Consider the following 26,964-nt stretch of genomic DNA (forward strand, 5'->3'; position numbering starts at 1 on the left):
ACAATTATATAACCATGTTACGAGCCCGTGTTTAAATATAGTCCTAACCGTCCAGCAGTCATCGCGTTTCCGTAGTGTAGTGGTTATCACGTCTGCTTCACACGCAGAAGGTCCCCGGTTCGAACCCGGGCGGAAACAGAATCTTTTTTGTTTATTTCTTTCGCCTAAATTATAAAGAATTTTAATGAAAATGATTTTTTTATGCTAATTATATATTTATATGTTTATATGGTTTGCTTTATTAATCTTTGAACAATGATTTCTTTACGGCATACTAGATCGTCGCCCGTCTCCCTGGTCCATCGTTGTCGTTGCTGTCGTCGTCCCGTTGTTGGGTGGAGGATTAAGTTCATCTGTTAAGCTGCGGATAGACGGATGCAATATTTCAATGCAATGAAATAAAATTTGACATTTCTACCTAAAATGACAGTCATTGCAATATTGCTATGCGTATTTCATTGCAATATTGCAAAGATCCAAACGAGATGGTTAAGCATCGAAATATTGCATTCACTGTCATTTTTGGTAGCAATGTCAAATTTTATTTCATTGCAGTGAAATATTGCATCCGTCTATCCCCAGCTTTACTGCCACCAGTACTGTGCATAATGGTCACATGGAGCTGCTGGATGCTACTGCTGCTGCTGCTGCTGGGTTTGCATTATTACATATACATATTTTAGCGCGAGTTTTCCTCTAAATCGAGCACGCATTACAAGGATAAAGCTATCGGGCAAAGCATCTTACGCTGGTTTACTAAGAGATTATTATTCAACAGCATTTCTTGGGTAGTATTTGCAAGTGGTATTGGCATGACATTTTCATCAAACCTGAAGTACCTCCAAATAAAAACAGAAGAAGGAAAAGAAGGGTTCTAGATATTTGTTTCGCCTGCTATAATTAATCCTTTTCTTGCAAAGCCTACTTAGAATCATCTCTAACCCTCCCAGAGCATCCGGAATAGGGTCCTTGAGATGATTCATCGTGTTAGCTTTTACCCTCCAGTATCACATGCATTTTCTTGACGTTGGCCATTATTACCCCCATAATTAATGCTGTGATTAGAAATATGTCACTTTTTGTAGATAGTAATTTATATTCGTTAGCTTATAACATTTCCTGCATTTTTGGGATAGCTGCTCTGATGGTGGATTACTAGAAAGTAGCTAAACGAATAGAAAATAAAAATCAGAAAGCATCATCATGGCCTGATAACTACAAAGATATACATAGAATAGTTGCGTACTATATTTTGAACTATTCGTTAAGTTGCTGTTGTTCCTCGTTAGCCTGCCGGATTTTCAGGGGCTATCCATTTGCACTGGTTATTATATGGGCTGATTAGAATGTGTTGTTCTATAACATACTATGCTTGCTTTTTTTTAGTCATGCTTGTCCCGGAAGTCTTATTCATTGCTAGCCAGTGAGGGTGAGATGTTAAAAATCTTGGAAAAAAAAGTTCCTCCATTGATGGCCGGTTTCTTCAGGCCAACATCATTGTTCCCGTTGACATTGTCCTTCAGCAGCCAATATCCTAGCACCGCGACGATGGCGGCCGTCTGGATAAGCTGGTAAAGGAAAGAGTTTTCCTGCTGGTACGCGACCAGCTTGCCACCTTCGTTCAACTCGCGCCATGACTCGCGCACACGATCGGCGTAACGTTCGTGTTCGTCTGCACGGTTTTCACGGCGTTGATCACGGCGATTTTCACCACGACGTTCGTCTTCGCGGCGGAAGTCGTTGCGTGCCATTTCTCGATGGCTATTTTCCTCACGATTCTCGTTAAGTTCACGCCGTTCTACATCACGACGATCTTCGCGACGTTCGCTGCTTTCGCGGCGGTCGCCGATTTCTCGACGTTCCGCTTCTTGACGACGATGCTCCCGAGCTTCTTCACGTCGCTCTTCAACGCGACGTCCAGCGATTTCCCTTCGATCAGTCTCTTCACGACGATTTTCACGTGTTTCCTTACGACGTTCCGCACGAGATTCCTCACGACGATCTTGGCGACGTTCCCCAATACGACGAGCATCGTAGCTACGTTCAGTGTGCTCACGTTGATTTTCACGACGATCCTCACGACGAGCATCGTTTATTCTCCGCTCAGTTTCCTCACGTCGATCTTCACGACGTTCATCAATTTCTATACGTCTAGCTTCGTCACGCTGATCTTCACGGCGATCCTCACGACGTTCTTCAACACGACGAGCATCGTTAATCCTACGCTCAGCTCCTTCACGTCGATCTTCACGACGTTCTTCAACACGACGAGCATCATTTACCCTCCGCTCAGCTTCCTCACGTCGATTTTCACGACGTTCATAATTTTCCATACGTCTAGCTTCCTCACGTCGATCTTCACGGCGATCCTCACGACGTTCTTCAACACGACGAGCATCGTTAATCCTACGCTTAGCTTCCTCACGTCGAGCTTCACGACGTTCATCGTTTTCCATACGACTAGCTTCCTCACGGCGATCTTCACGACGTTCTTCAACACGACGAGCATCGCTAATCCTACGCTCAGCTTCTTCACGTCGATCTTCACGACGTTCTTCAACACGACGAGCATCATCTACCCTCCGCTCAGCTTCCTCACGTCGATCTTCACGACGTTCATAATTTTCCATACGTCTAGCTTCCTCACGTCGATCTTCACGGCGATCCTCACGACGTTCTTCAACACGACGAGCGTCGTTAGTCCTCCGTTCAGCATCCTCACGAAGATCTACCCTGCTTTCTTCACGGCGTTCTTCGACTCGTCGGCCATCGATGCGTTCAGCTGCGTCACGAAGATCTTCCCGGCGTTCTTCGACACGGCGTCCATCCCGTACCCGACGGTCAGTCTCTTCACGACGATCTTCACGTCTTGCTTCATGACGTGCCGCTTCAAATCGTTGTTCCATTCGCTCACGAGGACTTTCACGCTCTTCACGTCGTTCACGATGGGTTTCCTCACGTCGTCCCATCAGAAGACGTTCCTCCGTCTGGCGGCGAGATTCCAGTCGGTCGGACGCAGCATCAATGCGCCTCTCTGCACGACGTTCACCTGTTTCCATATCACGCTCGTTACGCTGCACCATTCGTCGTGTGGCCACCACTTCTTCTCGCTCCGAAGCACGTTCTCCTAAACCATTCCGGGTCTTGGACGCGGCGAACCGATCCATCCGTTGTTCCATCCGCTCGACACCACGGCCAACCCGATTAAACAGCAGCAGCCGTTGCTCCTGATCCTGATCCAACCGGTCGATGCGTCGATCGGAGTAGTGCTGCCTTTCGCCGACATCATCGAGACATGCCTCGTCCACCGGACCACCGCGGCGCTCCTCGGCCAGTACAACACTACGCACACACGCCACCAGCCCAATGCAGACGACGGCAAACACGGTGCCACGTTTCGCCATTTTACCACAACCAGTACGGATCATCGGATCGCAGCTGTTCTTCTAGCACTCGTTGTCGTAGAAAGATGATCACAAACACACACTGTTCGAGGACGATTACCTAAAGCAGGAACAATTGATCCACCACAAACTCGTGTGTGTTCTCGCGGACACTTCCCGGGTCAAACTGTGCAGCTCCCTAGGTTAACCGGGGGCTTTTTATAGTGTCCTGTGTCGATCTTGCACCATCTATCGAGAGAAAAATTACATTTAAACTTCAATTTCACACCCCACTGGTGCAATTGTGTGCAGTTGGTCGGTTATTTGCAGGAGAGCGGAACAGGCCCAGAGGACCTTCACCAACCGCTGAATCCGCTCCATCCAACGCGGGGTGGACCAAAATTCATTGATAAAAGTTAACCGGCAATCGCTACCGAACCACATTGTCAAATACACAACACCATTGCCAAGGACAAGAAAGAAACCGATGGGTTTCCTTCCAGTGTCGCCCATTCACGACGACAACGAGGATTGCGGGCGCGCCTGGTTTGGCCCCGATAAGGATAATGCGCGGTAATTGATTGCTTTCCAATTGCATTACGATGACGTCATCGGGGTTGAATCGAATCGATTGTTCCGGTGTACCCTTTTTTTTTGTACAGCAGTTGGCCATGAAAATGTGACCCCATCGGAAGGATATGCGGGAAACATATGGGATTGCCGGTTGGTCCGAGGGTTTATTTCAGCTTTGCGTTAAAAGAATAGTTAATGGTCATAATATATAAAAATAACTCAAAGTAAAACATGCAATTTGTACAAACTGTGGGCATCGATGGAAAACAATTCCAACAAACTAAAGTGTTGTTAACATGTACAGTTTGAAGTACGAAAATTATGTTCGAATTTCTCGCATTATGGAGGGACCTAAAAACAAGTTTCCGTAAAAACAAAAATTCCTACTCACAAGCCCTTTAATTTTGCTCTTTATTTGAATTATAATGTAATTAATAGTACATTGAACTTCATTGGTACCGGATACTGATCCTTAACTTATTTAACTCCTTAACGAATTTGTTGTTGGTGAAATAAGCAGCAGAAAAATAATAAAAAATAAAAAAATATATTAATAAAATATAAACCGTACTTCACTAATAGTTAATTACGACGAACTAGCTTCATAACTATAAAGCAAAAGTAAATAAAAATGGTCGTATGCTGGTTGGTTTCCCCACTCGATCTGTACGCGCCACGAAGTTCGTTTGTTAAAGAACTGAAATTATGTTTATATATTGGCTCTATTATTTTAGAAAATAATTTTAGAAAAATAATTTTAGAAGAAAGTGGAAACCTTCTTTTGAGAAATAAATTTTAGTAAGCAAAAACTGAAATTTTGTGGAGATTATAATTCGTTTAAAACGTTTAACTTTAACTTCAACTTCGAGAAAAGAGTGAACCAGTAAAAGAATTGCATTTTAAAAAAGGTTTGATTTAAAACCACATACTTCACAAAACCACATTTATTGTTGTGTAAAAGATTCATATCACATAAACAACAAGTTCCAAATAAATAAATCAATCAGAAATCATCGGTGGTATCGGAGATGGTGTAGAGAATACAAACTTTTCGCATAGTTCCTCTTCATCATTATTGTCATCAATAGTGGAACTCATCGGGATGCCATGTAATAAAATATGCAAAACACTTTTATTTAACCTTAGCTTGTATATTTATCTTAATGGTTTGGTTTCACATCCTTACGCTTGCTTACGCATAATCCGTTTCTTCCTTCCAACGAAAGAAAGTTCACATCCAACGACAGAACACAATTAACAAACGAATGCCGTTTGGTTTGCCAACGGAAGCTTACCGTTTTGTCCCTGCCTAAATTAGCTACACATTTTTTTCCCTTTTTTCCCTTGGCTCCGCCGCACATTGGCATTAATTTAAAGAAGGAACTAACTTTGTCCAACCCATAGCTTCTACACTATTCTTGTTGGGAATTTTTCGATCGCGTACAAGTAAAACGAAAACAAATGTAATGGTAAAGTTTTTTCTTAGACGGGTTGCGTATTGGGTGGTGCGGACTGCGGATTTACTTTTCACCGTCCCCCGTTTTTCTGCTTCTTACTGACTAGAGAGATTTTGTTTGTTACCGGGAACATGTCTCCCCACACGTTTCACCTCTGCTAGAGCTTTGTCTTTTATTTGATCAGACATTCTTTTCTCCTATGCCCTTAACTATTTCTTCCTTCACGTAAGCCTTAGGCAATACCGATCTAAATTTGTCTTGTAAATGTCCATAATTTCGGAGGCTCAAGAAGTAGACCTTATAGGATGCGTTGGATATGTGATAAGTTCGTACATATCTGAAGAATTTAAAAAGGGATGTAGTACTGCAGTTTTTTGCTTATTGTTCGGTTTTACCTTAACTCGGATTTAAGAGGACTGTGAAGAGTAATTAGTAGTATTGTAGTTAGCAAGAATATTTGCATCCAACGGTGATGAATAAATTGAATACCGGTTCAGAGTGATTACGAACAGTTGCATGCAAAAAGGAAGCTTTTAAATATAAACCTATGACAATGCTGTTGGCTGTTACCTGACCGACCCTCGTGCCACGTGCTCCACGCCAGAATCGCTTCGAGTCTTATTTTCTTGTTAACCATAGCTCATAGAAAGTTAGCTTTAACATTTTTTGTACAGCGTGTAACACTATACACAGCTTAACACTATAGTCGCTTGTTCTACTGGATGTTGGGTGTGGTGCTTACTAGCGATAATTCAATTTAACTACCTAACCAACTTGCTCAGGAATTTTGTAATCTTCTCGCTACCGCTTACTAACCTAACCAGAGTCATTTTTTCGCGCTCAACGCCTCCTTCGGCGACAAAACAAAAAAAGAAAGAAACAAGCGAATAAAAGTTAACCAAACCAGGCAACGGATGTGCGGATTGTTCACTACGCTTAAGCTTTGTATAAAATTACATTACAACAGGATAACGGTGTTAGCAAGTGAGAAGCAACTATTTATCAACGTCATAATCGCTTTCGGTTTTGTTAGTACAGCAATTCAAATCAATGTAAAGCAGCAGTGTAGGCGGAAGAGTATTCAACATTTAGTGGTGTACTTGCATTTTTGTGTGTATATTGGGGTTTAATGGTTATGCGGAATAGTAATTGGGAAAAGTGAAGAACTTGAATCGATATGAAAAAACGTAGCCTCTCGTTCTTTTGTATATTAAAATTTAAGAAAATGCCTTTCCTTTACGATACAGTGAGTGCGTTAGAATTGTTTCTCGATTCATATAAGAATGTTACAACGATTGCCACGCACGCATCCCAGTTAGCGGTGGGATAAATACGTTGGCATGGAAAATCAAAGCCACCCTTTCGTTCAGCTTTTCGTCGTACACCGCGTGTGACGTGTCGTTTAGTGTATTTTTTTTTCCTTTTTATGGGAGATAAATGAACAGGTACGTTGGATCCATCTTCACGTATCTTGCTCCGCTACCACACCAATTCAAAGTCGGAGCGAAACACATAGCAAAGCTTCCACCCTCCATCAACTACCTAGTTTGTACCTAGTCAAGATGTTCGCGGGACGACGTCAGTTGAGATCGCGCTTTTTTGGTAGGCGTAGATTTGGGTGAGTTTTTAGCCGATGACGGGGAGCCACCACTGCCACCTTTGCTGCCTGTAGTGGGGAAGGGAAAGAAGAAAAGAAAGATGAGCAAAACAAATTATACTGGATGTTGAGAAAACAGAAATAGAAAAATACGAAAAAAGATAGCCAATTCAAGGAAAATGTCCACGAGAACAAGTGGCAAGTTGTGAAAGGATAAAACCACCGTAAAGTCGGAAGACGGAGCACAAATGGAGGCGCCACGTACCCAACATAGTAGGCGACATTGTCTTATGTTTTGAGTTATGAGAAGGCGCCGACGCAAGGAGAGTCGCAAGTCAACTGCCTTCAATTGGACAAAAATTACGTGCTGGATATGTCTTGATGGCCATACCCCACCGAAACGGTCACCTGGCTGGGATCAACCAACCCGGCGCCGCTTGGATGTGCCATACATGTGTACGAGGCAAGCACCCTTTTATTAACGCGAACTTCCGCGGATGGTCACTTTACTACCAACGCGCACCATGCTCCTGTAGCGATGCGTAAATTCACAAGGCGTGCGTTTCGAAGTTTCATTTGTCAATTCAAAATTCTACTCTTTTCTTGTAAAGAGTTTAGTATTTTATAAAAAAAAATATATATATAAAGGTCAAAGCTAATTTAAAACAAATTTGGTCCAAATGTTAGAGCACGTTATCAAGAATACTATTAACTCAAGGAAATTAGTTCGAAAATACTTTTAAGAATATCGATAAGTTTTAAGAAACAAAAAAATTTGGTTGAATCCCATAACAATCAAATTCAAGCCAAGAGTGATTTGTAGCTCCTTGCTCCGATGACCAGGATTTTCTAGTTTTATGAAATTATGTTGATTTCTTTTAAATATCACTCAAATATGTTTCGGTTTTCCTTTCAGCCAGAACGGCGGCTATCAGGAGAGCATTTACCCCAAGAGAAAAAACAGCACAACGGAAGTGCGTGTCGAGTGGAAGTTTCATGACATCACGAACAGTCGGGTTGGGAAAGCAAAAATCTATCGTAAATTACAAGTTCCACCGCATGGCATCAACTTTTACCAACCTTTGATTGGGTCATGAAATTAAACCGTCGCCACCCTCCGACTTCCTTACCACACGTCCCCTCCCTTCCTTGCATGATAGAAAATCATGTGGCCGGCAATACATTTCGCATTATACAGGGTGAGGGAACGTAAACACGCGAAACCGGACGTTGAACACACAGAATCAAACTGATTATCGGTGTCGGGAGTTGATATGCTAATGCTGCTAAAAAACCACTCTTGGCATCGTGTCAGAATGGACGGCAAAACGTTCTATTGCGATAGCATGACGGATTACCAGGACGTCTCTAGAGTATCGTAGGCATGGTTTTGTTTCTCTCTTTTTTTAGAATAATCAATTATTGCGATGGTTTGTATCCTAAATCTTAAATCTTCCAACATAGACCTGAGGAGGGACGAGGCTTCAGGGTTTGCAACAAAAAATGATGGAAAGGTTAAACACCATGCTTGTACCGGCGAGGTATCGAAATAAACCTTCGACCCTGGACATGACATTTCATTTCGAATGAAGAGAAGGAAATATGTTTGAAATCGATTTCGAAAGCGCTTGCAAACGGCGAAAGAACAATCAGCGCAAAGCGGAATTATGAAACAATCAAACAAGACTATCGTTCGCATATGATGTGGAATTCAAATAACGGCAAAAAGGCAAGGCAAAGTTCTAAGCAATTAAACCAACAGCAAACAAACAAGCAGAGGGATAACCATTGGCACATTTATCACAACACTAAGTACAGCGCAAAAACAGGCACACAACAGGCAGTTCTTCCTCATCAGTTCTTTGATTTGACGACTTTACAGTATCAGCAAAACAGTGAAACCTCCTTATCTGGCGCTATTTCGTACACGTACAGCTCTAATTTGCTACTTTCCTTAGGTTTTTTTTTGCAGGCTACCCTAAAATAAACAAAATACTGCAACGGTATCTTCGCGGCGGGTTTTGTTCTACACTGTGGGTCGCTGAATACTGAAACAATCGAATTTCTAATTTCACAATAGTACAGGCCTTTCCAGATTCAAACTATTTTGATTTTAATATCGTAGCTGGGACTGCTTATATCGACCATCTTCAGCTTTCCCCGTGCGTGCGCCACAAACAGCGGGTGGACGTAATACTCAGGACCTTATTTTTTAATTTCAGTTCGGTCGAGTAAAAGAAAATAAAAAACATACGACGTATTAAAGGAAATCACGAAACACTCGATGAAATCATCGCCCAAGCTTTTTTGTACGGTTGCATCGCATTTTGTAGCGTTATTAAATTATTTAGTTTTTGTAATAACGATTAGCGGATAACGAATGGAAATGTTTGACATTAAGTAAAATTAGAATGGAACATTATCAATTTCAATACTCAAACTCCCGATATAAATGAAAGTTAAAAATAGCATCGTTAACAGGGACGTAATAATAGAAACAACAAGGTTGGCTCAAACGTGTTTTTACATATTTGAAAAATATCTTCTTATGCATATGCCGTTGAAGAGAAAATTAGTTTTGCGAAAATGGAATATTGTAATATCTCGTTAGGATGCAATACATGACTAGACGACGATAGTATGTATCAATAATAGAAAAGGATTCATCACGATAAAAGATGCCAACGGTGGTTCGATGTTTCGTCAGCCAGATTATTCAACCATTATCGTTGCCAGCCGAGTAAAGACAGACAAAGAGCGAAAGAGCCAATGATTTTTTCCCCCTCTTGAGGTAATTTTGACGCCGATCGAAACCACGCGTTTCCAGCAGCTTATCGGCAGCAACGTACGATTAACGAGTAACCGGATCGCGCCTGATAACAAGGTCGCGTCAGCCAAGTGAGATTTGCATCGCCTGATGCTCGTATGCTCTTCCTCTACCTCTCCTTTTGGTCCCGCATCAAACAGTTCCGCGTAGTAATCGGACGCTTGAATTGATGATGATTCAAACCCGGAATCGACCGATCCGTACGAAAAGGTGGACTTTGATAACGACCGCAATAGCAGAAGGCATTAAAAAAAAAGAAACAAAAAAAAACTCATACGCACCTTTCGAGTCACCGGATACAACGGCAGAGTCTTTAAACGTGCGGGTCGGTTGTTTCACGGGTGAACCGTCTCGCGAGTCATCCTCCTAGAAGAGAGTCAAGGAGAAACAATGTATCAGTAAAATGGGACGCGAAGAGATATGCCATCGACGGAAGACGATGCGAACGAGATCTACACTTACGCCAACGTATCGATGCCACAGCATGCATCCGTACACGAATAGCACCGATAGGACGGCCTGTATGATAAGCCAAACGACAATGTTCTTTGTCTGCGTCCGCTCGAACAGTTCCTTGCCGTTCTTGATGCAGAGGATGGCCTCCGATACCAGGATGGCAATGTAGACCCAGCATTGGGTGCCAAGCCGCTTGCACCGCGTGTCCGTCACGTAGATGTAGTACTGCCGAACCGAGGGCGCCGTAAAGAGGCCGACGAATACGAGCCGACCGATTACGACCGGGTGCGATGGTGGCATTTCGAAAATGTGCTTCAGGAAGAACGTATTTAATTCAGTCAACTGGGGATGTGAAGAGAGTGTTCAAACGAAAATTAGTAAAACGTTACACTTTTTTCCGCGTAGTAAGAACTTGCTTGATTACCTGCCAGAGCAAAACCAACTGACAGACGGCAAAGAAGCGCATGTAGGTGCACTTTGGATCAAGCCACCGCACCGGGGCCCAACTTTCCGGTGTGAACTGCAGCACCGCCCGCTTGAGTTTGCCAGTGGTGGACGAAATGTCGCGTATGCTGGCCCACTTGTACTCGCGCATTTCCAGCAGCTTGCAGATCTTAAGCCCGCACCAGATGCCCAACCCGTTGCAAACCAGCACGTCCAGTATCAGCGCGTCCCACCAGCATTCGGCAAAGTTCGGCAGCAGATGGGCGAATGTAATTTCCGTAATCTCCCACATGACCGAAATGGCCCACAGGATGCCCATGTGGCGGATGAGCACCGCCTTAAAGGCCCACCCGAGGAAGTGACCCCAGGCGAACACATCCACGTGCGACCAGATACGCTCGAACGACATATCCGAACAGTTGGCTGCGTATTGCTACGGGAAACGATTGAAAAAAGGTTAATAAAGAAGAAAAAGTCACACCTTTTTTGCATTTCTCACCTTCTCCATATCGATGTGGAAATCGCGCAGTTTCGGATCAAACCAATAGATGATGCCCATGATGGACTTGTAGTCCTGGAACATGAAAAACTGTAGCAGCATCAGATACAGCACCGAGAGGCCAAATAACATCCGCCAAACGACCGGATGTGGCCGTGTGAACGGTCCATTGGGGAAAGCTAGCACCGAGATTATCAGGAAGAAGAATATCACGCACACCATGCCGGCCCAAATGTTCTCCTGTATGTTTGATTCATCGCTAATGGAAAGAATGTTGAGAAAATTGTAGTACATGATTAGTTATAAATTGAATAAATTAAATACGCATTCTTCTTTTCCTTTCTTTTTTTAAAACAAAATATGCTAGCGCAATGTGCGCAAACAATCTTCTTCCTCGTGCACAGGAAAGACGTTTTTCTTCAGCATCACAGCAGGCTTGAGTTGCGCAAATCTACAACGCGGAGACGAGCACACGTTGTCGCCGTATCAGTTCGAGTATCGAACGATCGATTATCTAACCAACATGCGAAGTGTGTGCTTTTTTTATCCACCCGATGGGGTTCAGTGAATTATGCACGATTTATTCTACCACAATTTCTTATCTTTGTTCAAAGGGCAGTTTCGCCGTTTCGTGCATTTTTAACAAGCCAACATACTGTGTCTGCTGGAGACCTGGATTTTGCTTTACAGTTTGGAACTACGATAAAAGAAGGCCTGTTTGAACGCTTAAGGACGGATACGGCTACTTACCGGACGAAAGCAAAGTACATCACGCCAAAGATCGAAACGGCCAGCAGCGTAATCGTGTGTGGTTTGTAGAAGAAGTTGAGGGATATATCGTCGACCGGCCGCTCGTTGATGAACTTAAACTCGTTGACCGCCATCGTGTGCTGCGATGCATGTAGTAGCGATTCACTGCCAATGCCACCGTCTGCCGGCGGGGGGCTGTTCCGTTTTTTCATCGTGCCTCACCCGGTTCTGTAGCAACGATGGACCGGGAAATGTTGCTTCCGCTACGCTACGGATCACCGATGTTTACAGAGGCGATTGGTAACCCCTGTACCTTCGTTCTATGTTGTGTGCAGAAACTAGTGCAGGACCATACGGATGGCAGCGAAACCCTTTTTTATTTCCTGTACGTATTTCTTCTACAAAACCGCTGATTCAATGGTTCAATCGAGTATGACCTCGGCGGAGATTCCTGTTGTTGAACACACACAAACGCTGCCGATGGTTGCTTTGCGCTGCCTTAATTTAATTAGAATCGATCCTATCGAGTTGGTTCCCCAAAAAGCAAACTAGATACGGTTGGAGATAAAAAGAAATCTGTGGTGCAAAAACGAATCGGATGATTCGGTGCGGTTCACTTCACTTTTTTCACAGCAACTGTTTCGGGAAAACTGGTGCAGCCAAGGCACAGTTTACCACGGGCTTTTTTGGTAGCACGGAGCACGGCGGAACTAGAAGCAGCGCACAGGATTTCACACTTGCCCGACCGACGGTCCGCGAAGAACTCGTACAATTTCTCTTTAGAACCACAATTGATTACATCAGAGAGGCATCTGACAGGCGGTTGTGTTTCTGATAACCACGAAACGTTCAACCTGTGGTCACAGCTTTCCGCAACCGCATGCGGTTGCGTTTTTGATCTGTCAAACGAGCACAATTTTTTGGCAAAAATAATACTTTAATGTTTGAATACACCACTTATATGAGCATACAATCTCATTAAAGTCTACTAGGTACAATATTTACTGTTGACATATAAAAACGCAAGAGTCTGCGGCAAGAATCAAGCTCGTTTGATTTTTTAGTACAGAAACCGCAAGGTCTTGCGTCTGCGGTGACAGCCCATGACAGCTCCTATCTCTCCCATGGGAAAAAACGCAACCGCATGCGGTTGCGCAAAGCTGTGACCAGGGGTTCACCGCGCCGTAACGCAACACTTTCGAAGCGCGCGCGTTAATTTGTGAATACTTTATAAGCAATGATTGATTCGCGAAGTAGTACAAACTATGAAAAATAATTTCTAGAATTGTATAAAAATACCAAAACCCCAATTTTCTTTGTGCTTACGCTAAAAATCGAAAATGTTTTCCACATGGCGTAACGATACCGGCGCTTTGACGTCTGTCACTAGAATGTCAGTTTCTGTGATAACAACAATCGTGGATTTTTCGCATTCGGCTACGTGTTTGCAAACGACACGAATTTCTAGGTTTTGTTGTGCATGTTTTATCCAGTGAATGTTTTTTACCGTGTCCGTTCTACTCGTTACAACCGGAACAATCCAAGATTCTGTCCATTAAATCCAAACTATGAGGTTTCTAGACTCTTTGCGTCGATTAGATGCCTATCCGAAGATAGACAATGAGTTTAGCATTCGCACGGTTAGCGGAGCGGCACGTAAGCAGCATCTAATCAATGCATCCTAATTTGAATGTGCAGTAATTTTCCAATTGCTTTCCACTTCTATTGCAGTCACGCTTATAAGCACAATCGTAATTGTAACACTAGTGATAGGCGAAATCAATGCCTACCTTTCACCAAACATTTCCGAGGAGTTGTTTGTGGATACGACCCGCGGGCACAAGCTTAAAATTAACCTAGACTTTACCATACCTCGGATATCTTGTGACTGTAAGTTATGGACCCTGGATGCTACTTTGGGGGTTATTCTGAAAGGGTTGTCATCTTTATTCGGCAGACGTTTCACTAGATGCACAAGATTCCACCGGAGAGCAGCATTTGCACATTGAGCACAATATTTACAAACGGAGGGTGGATTTAAACGGCAATCAGATTGAGGAACCTAAGAAAGAGGACATCCAGGCTTCGACTAAACGCATTGCGAGCACCGAGTCACCGGTAACCACAACGGTCAAGCCAACCTGCGGTAGTTGCTATGGTGCTGAGAGAAATGCTTCACAGTGAGTTTAAATCGAATTTTTTATTCAAAAGTTTATCTTAGCTAACCTGAGCCTTGCTCTTCAGATGCTGCAACACCTGCCAGGATGTAATCGATGCCTACCGAGAAAGGAAATGGAATCCGAATGTGGAGGATTTCGAGCAGTGTAAAAATAGCAAAGATGGTAGTGTTGAAGGGAAAGCCTTCAGCGAAGGATGTCACATCTACGGTACGATGGAAGTGAACCGTGTCGAGGGTCGGTTTCATATCGCACCGGGCAAAAGCTTCTCCATCAACCACATACACGTCCACGACGTGCAACCGTACTCCTCTGCACGGTTCAACACGACACACAAAATCAATACGCTTTCGTTCGGTGAGCAGTTTGGTTTCGGAACGACAAGACCTCTGGATGGCCTTATGGTGGAAGCAACGGAAGGTAAGCCAATGGAATGTTCAGTTCATTTATGGTACAGCTAATTTATTCGTAACATCTTAAACGTAGGACTTTTAATTTTACCATTCAAATCATGTTCCGCGCACACAACTGCGGTTGGCCATTCTGCCCCGTTTAGCATCGAATTCCCGTTCCGATTGCCATAAATGTACCAAAAGTACCACCTCCCTGAACCATCACTTTACCAACATTGTTGATTAGTTCTCGGCCGCGCAACCCATATCTGTAGAAACAAACATGAATTACCATCCATTGCGGGATACAAGACTTTTTTGCGTCTTACCTCAATGCTGAGAAACCACCAAATAGGGCTCCGCTAGCCATCCCTACGCAGAACCCGATCGTGAAGCCCATCTTCATGCGGTCAAAGCAGCTTGGCTGCTGGTTCTGATTGTATACACCACCCGGTACTGCTGGCATCCTGAATTTCTTTTCTTACACTATCTCGTTGAAATTCTCAAATTTGTTGCCGGTTAATGGCAAAATAGTTGAAAATTGTTTGTTGCAACTATGCACAAATATCACGTAATCGAAGTGTGTTATTTTGACATTTCTACCAAGGTGGCTCCTTAGAGAGGTGAGCTCAAAAGCCTCGTCTTGGCAGCTATGTTGAAATGCAATTGGTTTTATGGCTCTCGTGATTGCTGCAGTTCGATGATATTTTACCATAAAAGATTTTTCTGGAATTTTATTAATTTCAAATTTATTTCCGTTACAGGTGCTATGATGTTCCAGTATTACATTAAAATAGTTCCAACGATGTTCGTGCCGCTCAATGGACCGACTCTCTATACGAATCAATTTTCCGTAACAAAGCACCAGAAAAGTGTGACTGCCATGAGTGGCGAAACGGGAATGCCTGGCATATTCGTCAACTACGAACTGTCGCCGTTGATGGTAAAATATACGGAAAAACGAAAGTAAGGATAAACTTATGATCAAAAACTGGAATTGAAACTAAAAACTTGGTTTTTTCTATCCCAGCTCAATCGGACATCTCGCTACGAATGTATGTGCAATAATTGGTGGCATCTTCACGGTCGCTGGCATAATTGATTCTGTGCTCTTCGCTTCCATCCATGTGATAAGACGAAAAATTGAGCTGGGAAAAGCCAGCTAATGTCCATTCTAACATTTTAGCCGAATGAAAACGAGAATCTCTATCTACGCTCTTCTACTATTTCAAATTCCAACCAATACGATATTTTTTTCTTCTGTTTATTATGCTGCATAGACTAAAATATATTTTTATTGTTCACAGTGTTTTCAAGAAGCGATTGAAGCATTCCATGTTCGATTTGGCTATTTCTGTAACAAACTTCTCATCGGTCCCTTCGGCCAGTGATTTTAGCGGAATATAAAGCTCCTTCCTGGGGTCATATTGTACCTTGCCGAGAAATTTTAAGAACCCGTGTCTTTGTTTGATCCGAAAATCACGTGTGAGCAGCAGATCGGGTGTTTTCAGAATATCCTCGTGCGAAATTTTCATCCTTCGGTGGACGTAGTCGAATCTGTACTGCAATGCTTCCGTTTCTGTGAAAAATGGACAGTAAAGCATTAGTTCCACCTGTTTAAAGCGGATCGCGATCATTTTCCACTAACTTATCATCCATATCCTCGGTTTACTGAGCAGCAATTGTTTGACCTCATCCTTTCCAAATCCCATTTCCTCTTGCACTGTGAATGTATTGCGACGCACGTGCTCGAGGTTGTAGGTGATTAATCGAGGCTGTTTGGTCGCCACCATTCGAACCTCGTTTCCCGCTAGGACGAAAGTTTTTTGAAAAAATCCGAGTCGCCGATCGATACGTTTGGTGTTGATCATCAACCAGAATGGGTTTTTCGTCACAATTCGGGTAATTTCTTCTGGCATGAACTGTTTTGATTGTAGGTAGTTGACTCTTGTTTGCAAATCATTCAGATCTTCCTTGAAAATCAGTGGATTTTTTGTTAGAAGTTCTCCCAGCATCTCCGCCGGTACGCCGGTGTCGGTGAGGAACCGAATGTGGTTCTTCATGTCACGCTCGAAATCCAACCCAAGGACATACTGGGGTATTCCTTTGCGCTTTTCAAGCTTGTGTAGTTCTACACCGAGCGAGACGAGCTGCTGCAGGGTGTGCGATTTGTTGACGTACGCCGCAAAGTTGAAAGCAGGTTTCGTGTTTGGAAAAGCTTCTACCGAAAGCGGATCCGGCACCGGGTCCAGCACAGATCGATTCTCCTCCCGAAGAATTTGCTGAAACTCCAGCTCCAGATTGTCTTCGTAGCGTTGTAAAGCATTATGATGTGCTGCGGGGACGGTTATACCGGAGCATATTTTCCGGACACTTTGTAGATGTGCTGCACTTCGAGTCGGTGAAGCGAGATGGATTATTTTTGCAATGAAACTACACATTTTGGTGCACTTGCTTGGAGATCGTAGTTTGCATGCGGTAATATTTTGTTTACAAATTTAATCGAGATTGTCAAACTTAAAACATCGCTTATAAATAACATCGAACAGAGCTTAAGGTACCTATAGCGAGTGTGAGACAATCACAGCTTCATGGCAGAACCTTGGTTGGAACATTTGTCATTTTCCCAAAGTAAACAAACAAACCGGTTGTTGTTCGCTATTCTCAACGCGCTCAAAAAAGCATTTCAGCTATTTTAGTGGTATTCTTGTGCTTCGTGATAAATTCGCTTGAAAATCAACTTGCTTCAGCATGTCTCTAGCAGATGAACTACTGGCCGACTTGGAGGACGACAACGACGATGATGAAGAGCTGGAGGCAATCAAGGAGGAAACGAAATCGGTGGCACCAGGTGACGAGGGACAGGACGATCCGGAATCCGGTGGCGAAGAGGAAGCTCTCATATTCGACGTGAAGGATGAACAGATGGAAATCAATGTGTCGGTCGCGACCATCCGTGAAATCTGCAAACTGCGCGACTCGGATCGACTGTCCAATGTTTTGCAGCAGATCGAAAAGTACGCCAAAAATCCTCGCACCACGAACGAGATGGTCGGTAACGTGGAGTCAGATCCCGAGTATCAGCTGATAGTGGAGGCAAATAATATAGCGGTCGACATTGATAGTGAAATTTGTAAGTAGTATGAAAATAACCCTTGGGAGAGAACGAGAAATATTAATTCATCCCATTCCTTTGATTCAACAATGCAGCAACCATTCACAAGTTCGTGAAGGATAAGTACCAGAAACGGTTCCCGGAACTGGACTCACTGATTATGGCAGAAATGGACTACATACGGAGCGTCCGCGAGCTTGGCAATGACCTGGACCAGGCGAAAAACAACGAACGTCTACAGGAAATCCTCACCCAGGCCACAATTATGATTGTCTCCGTGACCGCTTCCACGACACAAGGGTACGCCGTTTAGAACATCTATGTTTTGGGGATGAAGTTCTCACTGGGTTTTTCTTTTCTCCTCGCAGTGTCAAGTTGGAACAACACGAGCTGGAACAAATCCGGGAAGCCTGTGACATGGCCGTCGAGTTGAATGATTTTAAGAGCAAAATATTCGAGTACGTCGAAAGTCGCATGACGTTCATTGCCCCCAACATGTCGATGATCGTGGGTGCGTCAACGGCGGCCAAGTTGGTCGGGTTGGCTGGTGGGCTGACCAAGCTTTCGAAAATGCCGGCCTGTAATGTGCAGGTGCTCGGAGCACAAAAGAAGGTCCTGTCCGGGTATGTAAAAGTCAGACACAATTTTACCATATTGTAATCTCAATATCGATCTCCCTTGTTTTTTCAGTTTCTCAAAGGTGGCCATGTTACCGCACACTGGCTACGTCTACTACTGTGACATTGTTCAAGATACTCCACCTGATCTTCGGCGCAAGGCAGCTCGTTTGGTGGCGGCCAAGTGTACCCTTGCGGCGCGAGTCGATGCGTCGCACGAAAGTCATCTGGGAGAAATTGGCCAGCGGTTCCGGGAGGATATCGAAAAGAAGCTCGACAAGTTGCAGGAACCGCCGCCGGTTAAGTTCATCAAACCCCTGCCGAAACCCATCGAGGGCGGAAAGAAAAAACGCGGTGGAAAGCGAGTGCGACGAATGAAGGAACGCTACGCCATGACGGAGTTCCGCAAGCAAGCCAACAGGATGAACTTTGGCGATGTAAGTCGAATGCAATATCGTAAAACATTTCAAATCAATTTTCTTTCCATGAAACAAATGCCTTTCAAACTGACATGTTCACCACTTCTTCCCCGTAATAGATCGATGAGGATGCCTACCAGGAGGATCTCGGGTACACGCGGGGCACGATCGGCAAGGCCGGTACGGGGCGCATTCGTCTGCCGCAGATCGACGAAAAGACCAAGGTGCGGATCAGCAAAACCCTCCAGAAGAACCTACAGAAGCAGCAGCAGGTTTGGGGTGGCAGCACGACGGTAAAGAAGCACATTTCCGGTACGGCGTCGAGTGTCGCTTTTACGCCACTGCAGGGACTGGAAATCGTGAACCCACAGGCGGCCGAAAAACCGAGTGGCGAATCGAGCGCAAAGTATTTCTCCAACACGTCCGGGTTTCTGTCGGTTGGTAAGAAAACGACCTAAAGGGAAAATAACGCTTAGGGAGTCCCTTTAAACGTTTTCGAGTGATTGTGGAAAGAGAAGCTTGAAATTTAAATGGAAATAATAAATAAATTAAAAGCAAGTATCGCCACTTACATTTTATTACTTTCCATTCAAAGATAACCTATAAAATCGTTGTGCAATATCCTAATTCTTGTCAATTAGTGCATAATGAAAATGTAAACTGGACACTAGAAGGGTTCGGTGGGAGCTCTAACTATCTACACGCTTCGGCAGGTAATGCCTACCATCCCGCACGTGGCAGCAGCATTTTATTTCTTTGAAACTTCCGGCTCTATGAAACTGTACTGTCTTTTAACTGGAAAGGTTTCATAAAAACATAACAAAACGGGGGGAGGAAAAGAGAAAATAAATTCAGAACCAAATTCGATAATGACAACGGATTGTGAATTTCCATTAAGTTACCTCAACCTGCTCCAAGGGTGGGTGGTAGTCGTGGTGGTTGTCTGGTCAATTGAATGATTTTTGTCCCGATTGTTTTAGGTCAGATTTGATGCGATTAGTTGCTGCTAGTCAAGTGAAACACCCCTATTCCGGCTTCCCCTCCCCATCCCGTTCACTTACCGACCAGCTTGGATTTGTTCAGCTTCTCATTCAGCACCTCGATGAACGTTGGCGTCACGTTTCCGTCCGCATCGCACATCGTCACCCGCTTCGCGTCACCCTTGCGTATACTTCCGGTCGGTTTGAGAATGGACCCCGCTTGCCTCGGGGCGGGAATCGGCGAACTTCGCATGGACACTAGAGCGGCGGAGGGTGGGGTAAACGTTGTGGGACCAAGGCAACAGGGTTGGATAACAAGGATCGGCACAGTTGAAATAAAATGGCACAATAGAGCAAGTAAGGCACACTTTGATCTTTGGCAAACAAGCAAAAAACAAAAGTACACTCCATAAAATCACACCACGAGTAGATAGAATGCAGAATTCATTAGGGTATTAAATGGAATTATCAATCGGCAAGAATTAATTGTAGAAGAAAGCAGCAAACCTCCAGCATGAAAATCAAACACGAGAGGAAAACCAAGACCAAACGCTCAACAGTTTATCCGCATGTCTTTCTTCTTTTATGGTGCGTTTCTTCTCCTAACGCAATGGAAAATAAATAATTTTCGCAAGTAAGTTTCATTTTTGACTTTATACTTTCTAGGTGACCCTTTCATTTCAAGTTCTTTTTTCAACCTGTTTTTTTCTTTTGTAAGAATCCATTGGACCATGCAATGGAGGATTTATTCAATTATAAGTCCTTGAACGGTTAAGCATACATTGGCCTAAATATATCTATGTCTATATGTATATAGTTAAACAGTTCTCTATCCTTAACGTATTATGGCGCTCCCCTAATCCTTAAGACTCTCTTTTCATTACTTTATTGTATGGTGAGTGTGATTCAAGGAAGAACTGCTTTCTTTCGAACGGTTCTACCAAATCGAGTCGGTTTCAGTTCGGTACTAGGGGGGAGGGTGTTGCTTGTTGGTCACTAGGAATAGGGGGTCGTTTTTCGCGTTTCTCTACGGGTTTTCCTGTATTTATTTTTAATTTGTATATATATATCCTATAATTTGTTCTAATCGGCAAGAAATGTTCTATTACATATAGATTTCTCATACCATTCCTCTTTTGCTTTCTTTTTTTTCATTTCTTTACATTTTCCCGGTTGCATTGAGATGAGTTACAGCAGCTCACTAGCAATAGTATCACTTTGGTTGCATCTAGCGATCCCCTCCACCCACACGGCTGGGATACCGCCACGTCGTGTAATACTTTTTAATTGTTTACCCCATTAAACTAACTCCCTACGGCTTTTGTTTTGTGAATCTATGCGTTCGACAGTTCACTTTCGATAATTGCACTATCATTTTGAAATTGCTTAGAGATGAATGACCGAACAGGTCAAAATCTCTAAAATTAAAAAAAAAAAAATTGAAATTGCTTGCCCCTTGGGCAAGGCTTTGGAATGCTTTCGAAAGGAAAAAGTAAATCAAACTAATGGTGTTGGTGAATACACCGAGCTCGTTGAGGAAAAAAAAACCGGGGACGATAAAATGATAGAAAAGAAATAGTACTAAAAGAAAACACACATGACGAGAACGGCACCGACGATGGTGGCACCTTTCTGGTAACGCACAAACAACACACGGCAAACGACATGAACAAACGGGACCAACCGGCAGCAACCGTAATTCTTTTGTATGATTTAAATTGATTTATTGCGAATGAGGCTGCATTGCATTGCGTGCTGCGAGAATCGATTCACCGGATGGAAAGTTATTAAAGCTTTGTGTCGTTGATGTTGTTCACGGTGGAGGCGGTGGTAGCGGTGACGTTCGTACCGCCAGAGGACGACGACGAGGACGACGGTACGATAAACTGCGGAACGACCACCACGCTGGTCAGCGAGTCGTCGTGCAAGCTGTGTGAGCGACTCTGCCGCCGGGCCGACCCGGAACGGGAAATGGACAGACCGTAGCTACCTCCACCACCACCACCGCTGACACCACCAACGCTGAGACCATCGTCGCCATTCAGCGTACCATTGCTGGTGGCGAGATCGGTGAGGTTCGGGTTAGTAAGGTTGTAAGTGAGCCGCGGCGGTGAACCGATTTCCGAGCTTTCCCGTATGGGCGCCAGGTACTGTGTGCTAAACATCTCACCGGTTGGGCTGGGCCGCTCGCTGCTGCTCACCACGTCCTCGAATGCGTCCTCGTTCAGCGTTTGCAGGGCACCGCAGATCATCTGTTCCTCCAGTGTCACCTGGCCGGGAGGGAAGTCGTGAAGAATATTTCCCCGCGGGGGAAGATAGAGAGAGATAAAATTAAAAATTATATAAGAATGATTTAAATTATTGTTTTCACACAATCAAGGGAGAAAAAATATGACACATTTTTGGATTCAGGCTATTGGTTTTCTCAACACATTGGGGATAAAGAACGGAAAACTACTCTAAAACGGGGGTTTAAATTAAAACACAACAAGTACTATACACCCGACGGTACGCACAGCAGAAAATATGAATAAAAGGAGAAAGCATTCTTCCGGAAAAGTAGATACTTCTTTCATGTTGATTTTCAATATCTCTAATCTATACTCAACTTATATCAAAAGAAAAGTAAAGCTGAACAGATCTAATTTGGCAATAAATTTAAAAGTAGATAAGTTTCGAAGTTTTAAGAATTTGTGGTCCAAAAATTTAAATAAAATAAATATCATTAATAAGGGTAATAAATTTTTACTCCAACTTTTTAGAACACAAAAAGTGCTACATCTGTATGCAATTACGCTCTTTATCTCTCTCCGGTTAAAGGCAAAAGCACAACAAATCTACCCCAATTTATTTCAATATTATTCTTATATTTTATGTTTATGCTTTATGTGTAATATAATTTATAAAACTGGAACACTTTTATATATTTTTTTTGTTTTGTTTCGTTTTAGTTTCATTTATTTTGGATGGAAAACTGCAGAAAAAAGATTAAGATAATACATGAACACGAATTTCTTGGGCTCCTAGCTATTTCCAAATTTGTTGTATGGTATATGAAAACTAAGGCAGATTTAATGGACCAAATAAGGGTTTAGCACAATACGTAAAAAATGGAAAAAGTCAACTAGGGATAGTTATGCCGTAAAAACAACACCACATGGTGGACGGTGGCAAAAGTTTGAAAGGCAAAGAGAAAACTTACAAACAACTGTGTGGAAAGGATCATGGAAATTATCGAACACACGAAGGAACGAACGAACGAAACAAAGAATTACAAAAAAAAACTATAGGAAGAGTACACTAAAATGAAACACGTGTTAATTTATTTCCTTTACAAAAAAAACACAAAACAACCACAGAGAGAAAGTTTTAAATGGAGAAAGATCGGAGAGCAAGAAAGAAAGTCCAAACAGAAAGAAGGACGAATAAAGAGTATATAGACAGCAAACACAACCGACATAATGGACTTAGACATTAGATACGGAATGAGAACTTCTTTTAAAGTCGCTTTTTGCTGTTATAAGTCAAACGTTACCTGTAGATATTCGTAATCATGCACTTTCGCTGCCGGCTGCCGTATTTCGCCAAAAAGGATACACAAGGGGACACATCCACGTGCGTGTGTGTATGTGTGATGTGCCAAAAAAAAACCGGCGAGTGAGGTAGGTTCAACAATGTATGTTTTGTATGTTTTGTCGATTGATGTAGCCGAATAATTTGATTACCGTTTCGGTGAATGTTATTGGGTTGTAATTTTAGTTGTTCCATATTTTATCGATTGTTTGTTTATCAGTTTTGTTGTACGCATATGCGTGTGTGTGTATGTGCATGTTTGTGAAGGAATTTGTTTGTTTGAAGTTTATTTTATTTTGTGTTTGATAGGAACGATTAAAAAGGGAAGTGGCAAAAACGGCGTTGGTGACCAGCGTCAAACATATTTTGGTTGCGGACGCATACACAACGTACACACACCCACACACATACAAACAGTTGATTCGTTTTCCGTAGTTTATGGTCGAGAGGGCGAGTTTAAGGAAGGAATAATCGATCAGTTAAGCGAACGGTGAGTGATTGTAGTAGTTATCGGCAATAATTCCCCGATTCCCTTTAATAATAACCCCGCGGGGTGCATACCTGTTTTTCAAGTAGATTTTGTGACTTCTGCCGGATCGGCTGGAAGCTGCTCGACGAACCGGAACCGTACGGAGGGGTCGACTGGGCGAGTGGTTCCGGCAGATCAGCTGGATCGCTTCCATTGGTTCCCTTCGCGAAGGTGGTGGTTTTGGAGTGCTTCCGACTGGCGGCGGTGGCACTGTTCGATTCACGCAGCGCCGTTACGAGCAGCTTGAACATTTCCCAGTGGCCAAAGCTGAGCTGGAGCACCGACTTTAGCTCGTCCAGGTTGCAGTACGTCAGCACCCGGCCGGAGATGGCGTTATCGCGCAGGATCGGCCCCGTACGCTCCATGGCGGGTTTCAGATCGGTTACCTGGTTGAGCAGATCGATCAGCTGGTCCACCGTGAGGTTGGAAAGCTGCACGTTCGTCAGATCGATATCGATCGGTGGCGTCACCGGAGCCCCGCCGTTGGAGGTGGTGGACTTTTGAGTGAACGCACTTTTACTCTTGCCCGCCACCGGTCCAGCGCCAACGTTAGCACCATTGCCACTTCCGCTGCCACTAGCACCCGTACCGGTACCCATGGAATGCTCGAACTCCGGATGCTCGATGATGATGGATGCACTGGTCGGTAGACCAGATCCTTTAGCTCCTGCAAGCGGATCCCCCATCATCGGGTTGGGACCGGAGTTCAACAGATTCGCCAGATTCTGATTGTAGTAACTCATCAGCGCCATCGCCGCCGGTTGGGGATTGTAGAAGTTGGGCCAGTTGGCGAGACTGTTCGGATGCTGTCCGGATGACTGCAGCAGATTGCCATGGTGACCGCGGTGCATATGCGATGAGTGATGTGGCGGTAGGAAGGCGGTCGGTTTGCTGGGCGGCAGTACCGTTTTCATCGGGATGATAATTCCTTCGTCCTCGAGCGCCTGCTGATCCTCCTTGAGCACCTTCCGTAGGTACGGATCGAGGTTGATGGTGAAGGGCAGGAAGATGCGCAAGTCCGACACGAGGAGGTCCGATTTGTGCAGCTGCAGAAAGGCGTCCAGCTTGCGTTCGTCCCGATCGAGGTCGAGCAAAGTGGCTGCCTCACGGAGGCATGTCAGCTTTGGTCGGACTCTAAAAAAAGGAATTGAAAAAGAAATAAAAATGCTTATGAATGAAGCTAATGGAACTCTTTTTCTAACGTGAAGAAGGTACAACGAGAGAACAAAGTTTGATAATTTAATGTTGATTCCTTTACATGAGAAGTTTAGAAATCAAATTAAATCAGTTTAGAAAAGGCTGATAAGGACATTTATCATAAATTGTCTAGAAAATACAATCATTTCGAAAGTGTTTATCACATATATCACAACTAAAGATGGGTTTTATGACTCTTAGTGCGTCTACGCACAACATTTGCTTACTTATCGTACACAGCCTGCAAGGACATAGAATCGTCGAAGCTATCTCCGGCCTGATCATGTTCTAGCACTATCATACTGGCGCGCAGTGGCCACTGCTCGGTAAGGTTAATCCATGAACTAAGCCGGTACCAACTAAATTCGATCTGGAAGGCTTTAAGCAAGCGTACTGGAAGGATAAAATAAAAGAAGTCACGTTAACTAACACCCTTCGAACTTATCACACATGAGGGTACCTACCAGTAATGTAGATGACGTTCATAAGCCTACGCATGCTTCTTGGATTGACGTCGCTGAAGTAGTCGTCGGTGAGAATAATCTTCGACAGATCAACGGGCGGGTTTTGGCCGAGCTTGTGCAGGTTCGATCCGATCGAGCTGGCGATTGAGTCCGAGACGCGCAGCTTTTTGCTTCCCGCTCGGGACGTTCCCGGCATCGCCCGTAGCTTCTCCTGCGACGACATGATCTCCGACGCGTTCGACAGTCGACGAGCGGACGCCGAATGTCCCAAATGGGGGCCCGGTTCGTCGTCACGGCTCATATCGGGCACGATTCGCCGGTACGCGGACAGGGCAGTGTTCTGGGCCCGTTGAACCTTCCGCAGGCCGGAATTTTGCAGGTACACCGGTAGGTGGACAAGATTGCGCAGGAAGTCGTGCCCTCCGATGCCACCCTCGGTGAACAAACGTCGGCTGTTCGCTTCGGCCGCCTTCGCGATGACGTGCGGATCGACGGCGAGCAACAGGACGAACGGACGCTGATGCCCGGAGAGCAGCGTTTGCACGGCGTTCAGTATCGTGAGCGTCCGTTCGGTGTCGCAAGAGTCCAGGGCGTCCACGACCCCCACCAGTCGGCTCTGGGCACCGGTGAACGCATCCAGACAGCGTACCATGTCCGTCATGAGACTCACCTCGGCCCCGAGTGCCGTTAGGGGGGCAGCTTCGTTGCTGTTGAAGGCACGCTTGAGGTGTTTGCCCTGCGACATGAACAACGCCCCGATCAGCTTCGACCAGGCGTGCAGGTTTGCGATGGCACCGGATAGCAGAAAACCGAGCAGGACGTAGATCGTGACCGCGATCTCCTCCCGCCCATCCAGCCGATACTCGGTGTACACGATTGAGAGCGAGGCGGTGGCCAGGATGCCCAGCAAACCAAGCTCGAACATTATCACCACGGGCATGCAGCACATCTTGCGCCACTTCCAGCCACCGGTAGCTTTTACTGGAAAAGAATTGTCAAAATGGAATACCGTGTCAAGTTCATTCTTCCATTTCAAGACAAGAAGGCAAGCTTTCTTTTTGTTTCATTATCTATATAATTCCAAGAGGAAATTAACGGGCGGAGAGATTCATTATTCAACTCACTTTTTATTTGCCGATATTTACAACAACATCGTCAAAATTGAACATAAGAAAGATATTGGAAGAAAAAAAACAGGATTAATAACTGTTTAAAAATTGTGTCAAGTTTGTAAGATTTTTACGAAACATATGAAATTAAAAATGGAAAAGAAATGACCTAATAGCGAGATTTTTTACGAATCGAGGAAATTTTTTTTAAATTTTGGAACTGTACTTCCACTATATTGGAGGGTTACCAATAAAAGGTAATGCATTGTTAAATAAAAGAAAAAGTCAATCCACATGTAATATAATAAGGTGTGGTGTAATGTTAATGGGAAATCAAAAAAGCAAATGAGAAAAGTTAACAGTAGAGTTGTGTGAACCCGGTTGAGATTGATGTATCTGAATGACT

The 26,964-nt window shown here is 44.0% G+C and overlaps 6 protein-coding genes and 2 non-coding genes across 10 annotated transcripts in view; 3 read left to right on the forward strand and 5 right to left on the reverse strand.

Moving 5' to 3' along the window:
• Positions 1-65: 65 nt before the first annotated feature.
• On the forward strand, positions 66-138 carry Trnav-cac (transfer RNA valine (anticodon CAC)). The gene has a single exon. It is a non-coding gene; the product is annotated as a tRNA-Val (tRNA).
• Positions 139-6,280: 6,142 nt separating this feature from the next.
• LOC131285998 (phosphatidylserine synthase) lies at positions 6,281-12,738 on the reverse strand. Its single transcript, XM_058314855.1, has 6 exons — positions 11,987-12,738; positions 11,237-11,495; positions 10,718-11,170; positions 10,300-10,635; positions 10,119-10,203; positions 6,281-7,079 (listed from the first exon to the last, which is right to left on the reverse strand). Exons 1-6 carry the CDS (start codon positions 12,196-12,198, stop codon positions 6,967-6,969), a joined length of 1,458 nt encoding a protein of 485 aa, XP_058170838.1. The 5' UTR covers positions 12,199-12,738; the 3' UTR covers positions 6,281-6,966.
• On the reverse strand, positions 7,317-7,488 carry LOC131290103 (U11 spliceosomal RNA). The gene has a single exon (XR_009189283.1). It is a non-coding gene; the product is annotated as a U11 spliceosomal RNA (small nuclear RNA).
• Positions 12,739-13,435: 697 nt separating the features above from the next.
• LOC131287654 (endoplasmic reticulum-Golgi intermediate compartment protein 3) lies at positions 13,436-15,991 on the forward strand. Its single transcript, XM_058316726.1, has 6 exons — positions 13,436-13,642; positions 13,718-13,876; positions 13,944-14,166; positions 14,231-14,583; positions 15,320-15,521; positions 15,586-15,991. Exons 1-6 carry the CDS (start codon positions 13,555-13,557, stop codon positions 15,719-15,721), a joined length of 1,161 nt encoding a protein of 386 aa, XP_058172709.1. The 5' UTR covers positions 13,436-13,554; the 3' UTR covers positions 15,722-15,991.
• On the reverse strand, positions 14,607-15,149 carry LOC131287655 (reactive oxygen species modulator 1). Its single transcript, XM_058316727.1, has 2 exons — positions 14,885-15,149; positions 14,607-14,824 (listed from the first exon to the last, which is right to left on the reverse strand). Exons 1-2 carry the CDS (start codon positions 15,019-15,021, stop codon positions 14,716-14,718), a joined length of 246 nt encoding a protein of 81 aa, XP_058172710.1. The 5' UTR covers positions 15,022-15,149; the 3' UTR covers positions 14,607-14,715.
• On the reverse strand, positions 15,813-16,996 carry LOC131285766 (transcription termination factor 3, mitochondrial). The gene is made up of 2 exons (XM_058314623.1): positions 16,204-16,996; positions 15,813-16,134 (listed from the first exon to the last, which is right to left on the reverse strand). The coding sequence occupies exons 1-2, from the start codon at positions 16,994-16,996 to the stop codon at positions 15,857-15,859; spliced, it is 1,071 nt and encodes a 356-aa protein (XP_058170606.1). The 3' UTR covers positions 15,813-15,856.
• A 239-nt stretch (positions 16,997-17,235) lies between these two features.
• On the forward strand, positions 17,236-19,164 carry LOC131287653 (U4/U6 small nuclear ribonucleoprotein Prp31). The gene is made up of 6 exons (XM_058316725.1): positions 17,236-17,372; positions 17,421-17,688; positions 17,766-17,970; positions 18,039-18,293; positions 18,361-18,724; positions 18,826-19,164. The coding sequence occupies exons 1-6, from the start codon at positions 17,307-17,309 to the stop codon at positions 19,162-19,164; spliced, it is 1,497 nt and encodes a 498-aa protein (XP_058172708.1). The 5' UTR covers positions 17,236-17,306.
• Positions 19,165-21,206: 2,042 nt separating this feature from the next.
• The window catches only part of LOC131287652 (kinase D-interacting substrate of 220 kDa), a 28,378-nt gene continuing 22,620 nt past the window's right edge, over positions 21,207-26,964 (reverse strand). Inside the window, exons 4-9 of one of the 3 annotated variants that reach the window (XM_058316724.1) lie at positions 25,450-26,430; positions 25,213-25,378; positions 24,401-24,922; positions 23,821-24,352; positions 23,222-23,257; positions 21,207-21,956 (exon numbers count right to left, since the gene is read on the reverse strand). In XM_058316724.1, the coding sequence (XP_058172707.1) occupies positions 21,474-21,956; positions 23,222-23,257; positions 23,821-24,352; positions 24,401-24,922; positions 25,213-25,378; positions 25,450-26,430 (2,720 nt within the window). In that variant the 3' untranslated portion in view covers positions 21,207-21,473. Of the gene's footprint in view, positions 21,957-23,221; positions 23,258-23,820; positions 24,923-25,212; positions 25,379-25,449; positions 26,431-26,964 lie in introns of all 3 variants that reach the window. The other 2 variants (XM_058316722.1, XM_058316723.1) reach the window with 2 other exon arrangements.

Source organism: Anopheles ziemanni, chromosome 3, assembly GCF_943734765.1.
Source record: "Anopheles ziemanni chromosome 3, idAnoZiCoDA_A2_x.2, whole genome shotgun sequence".
NCBI lineage: Eukaryota > Metazoa > Arthropoda > Insecta > Diptera > Culicidae > Anopheles > Anopheles ziemanni.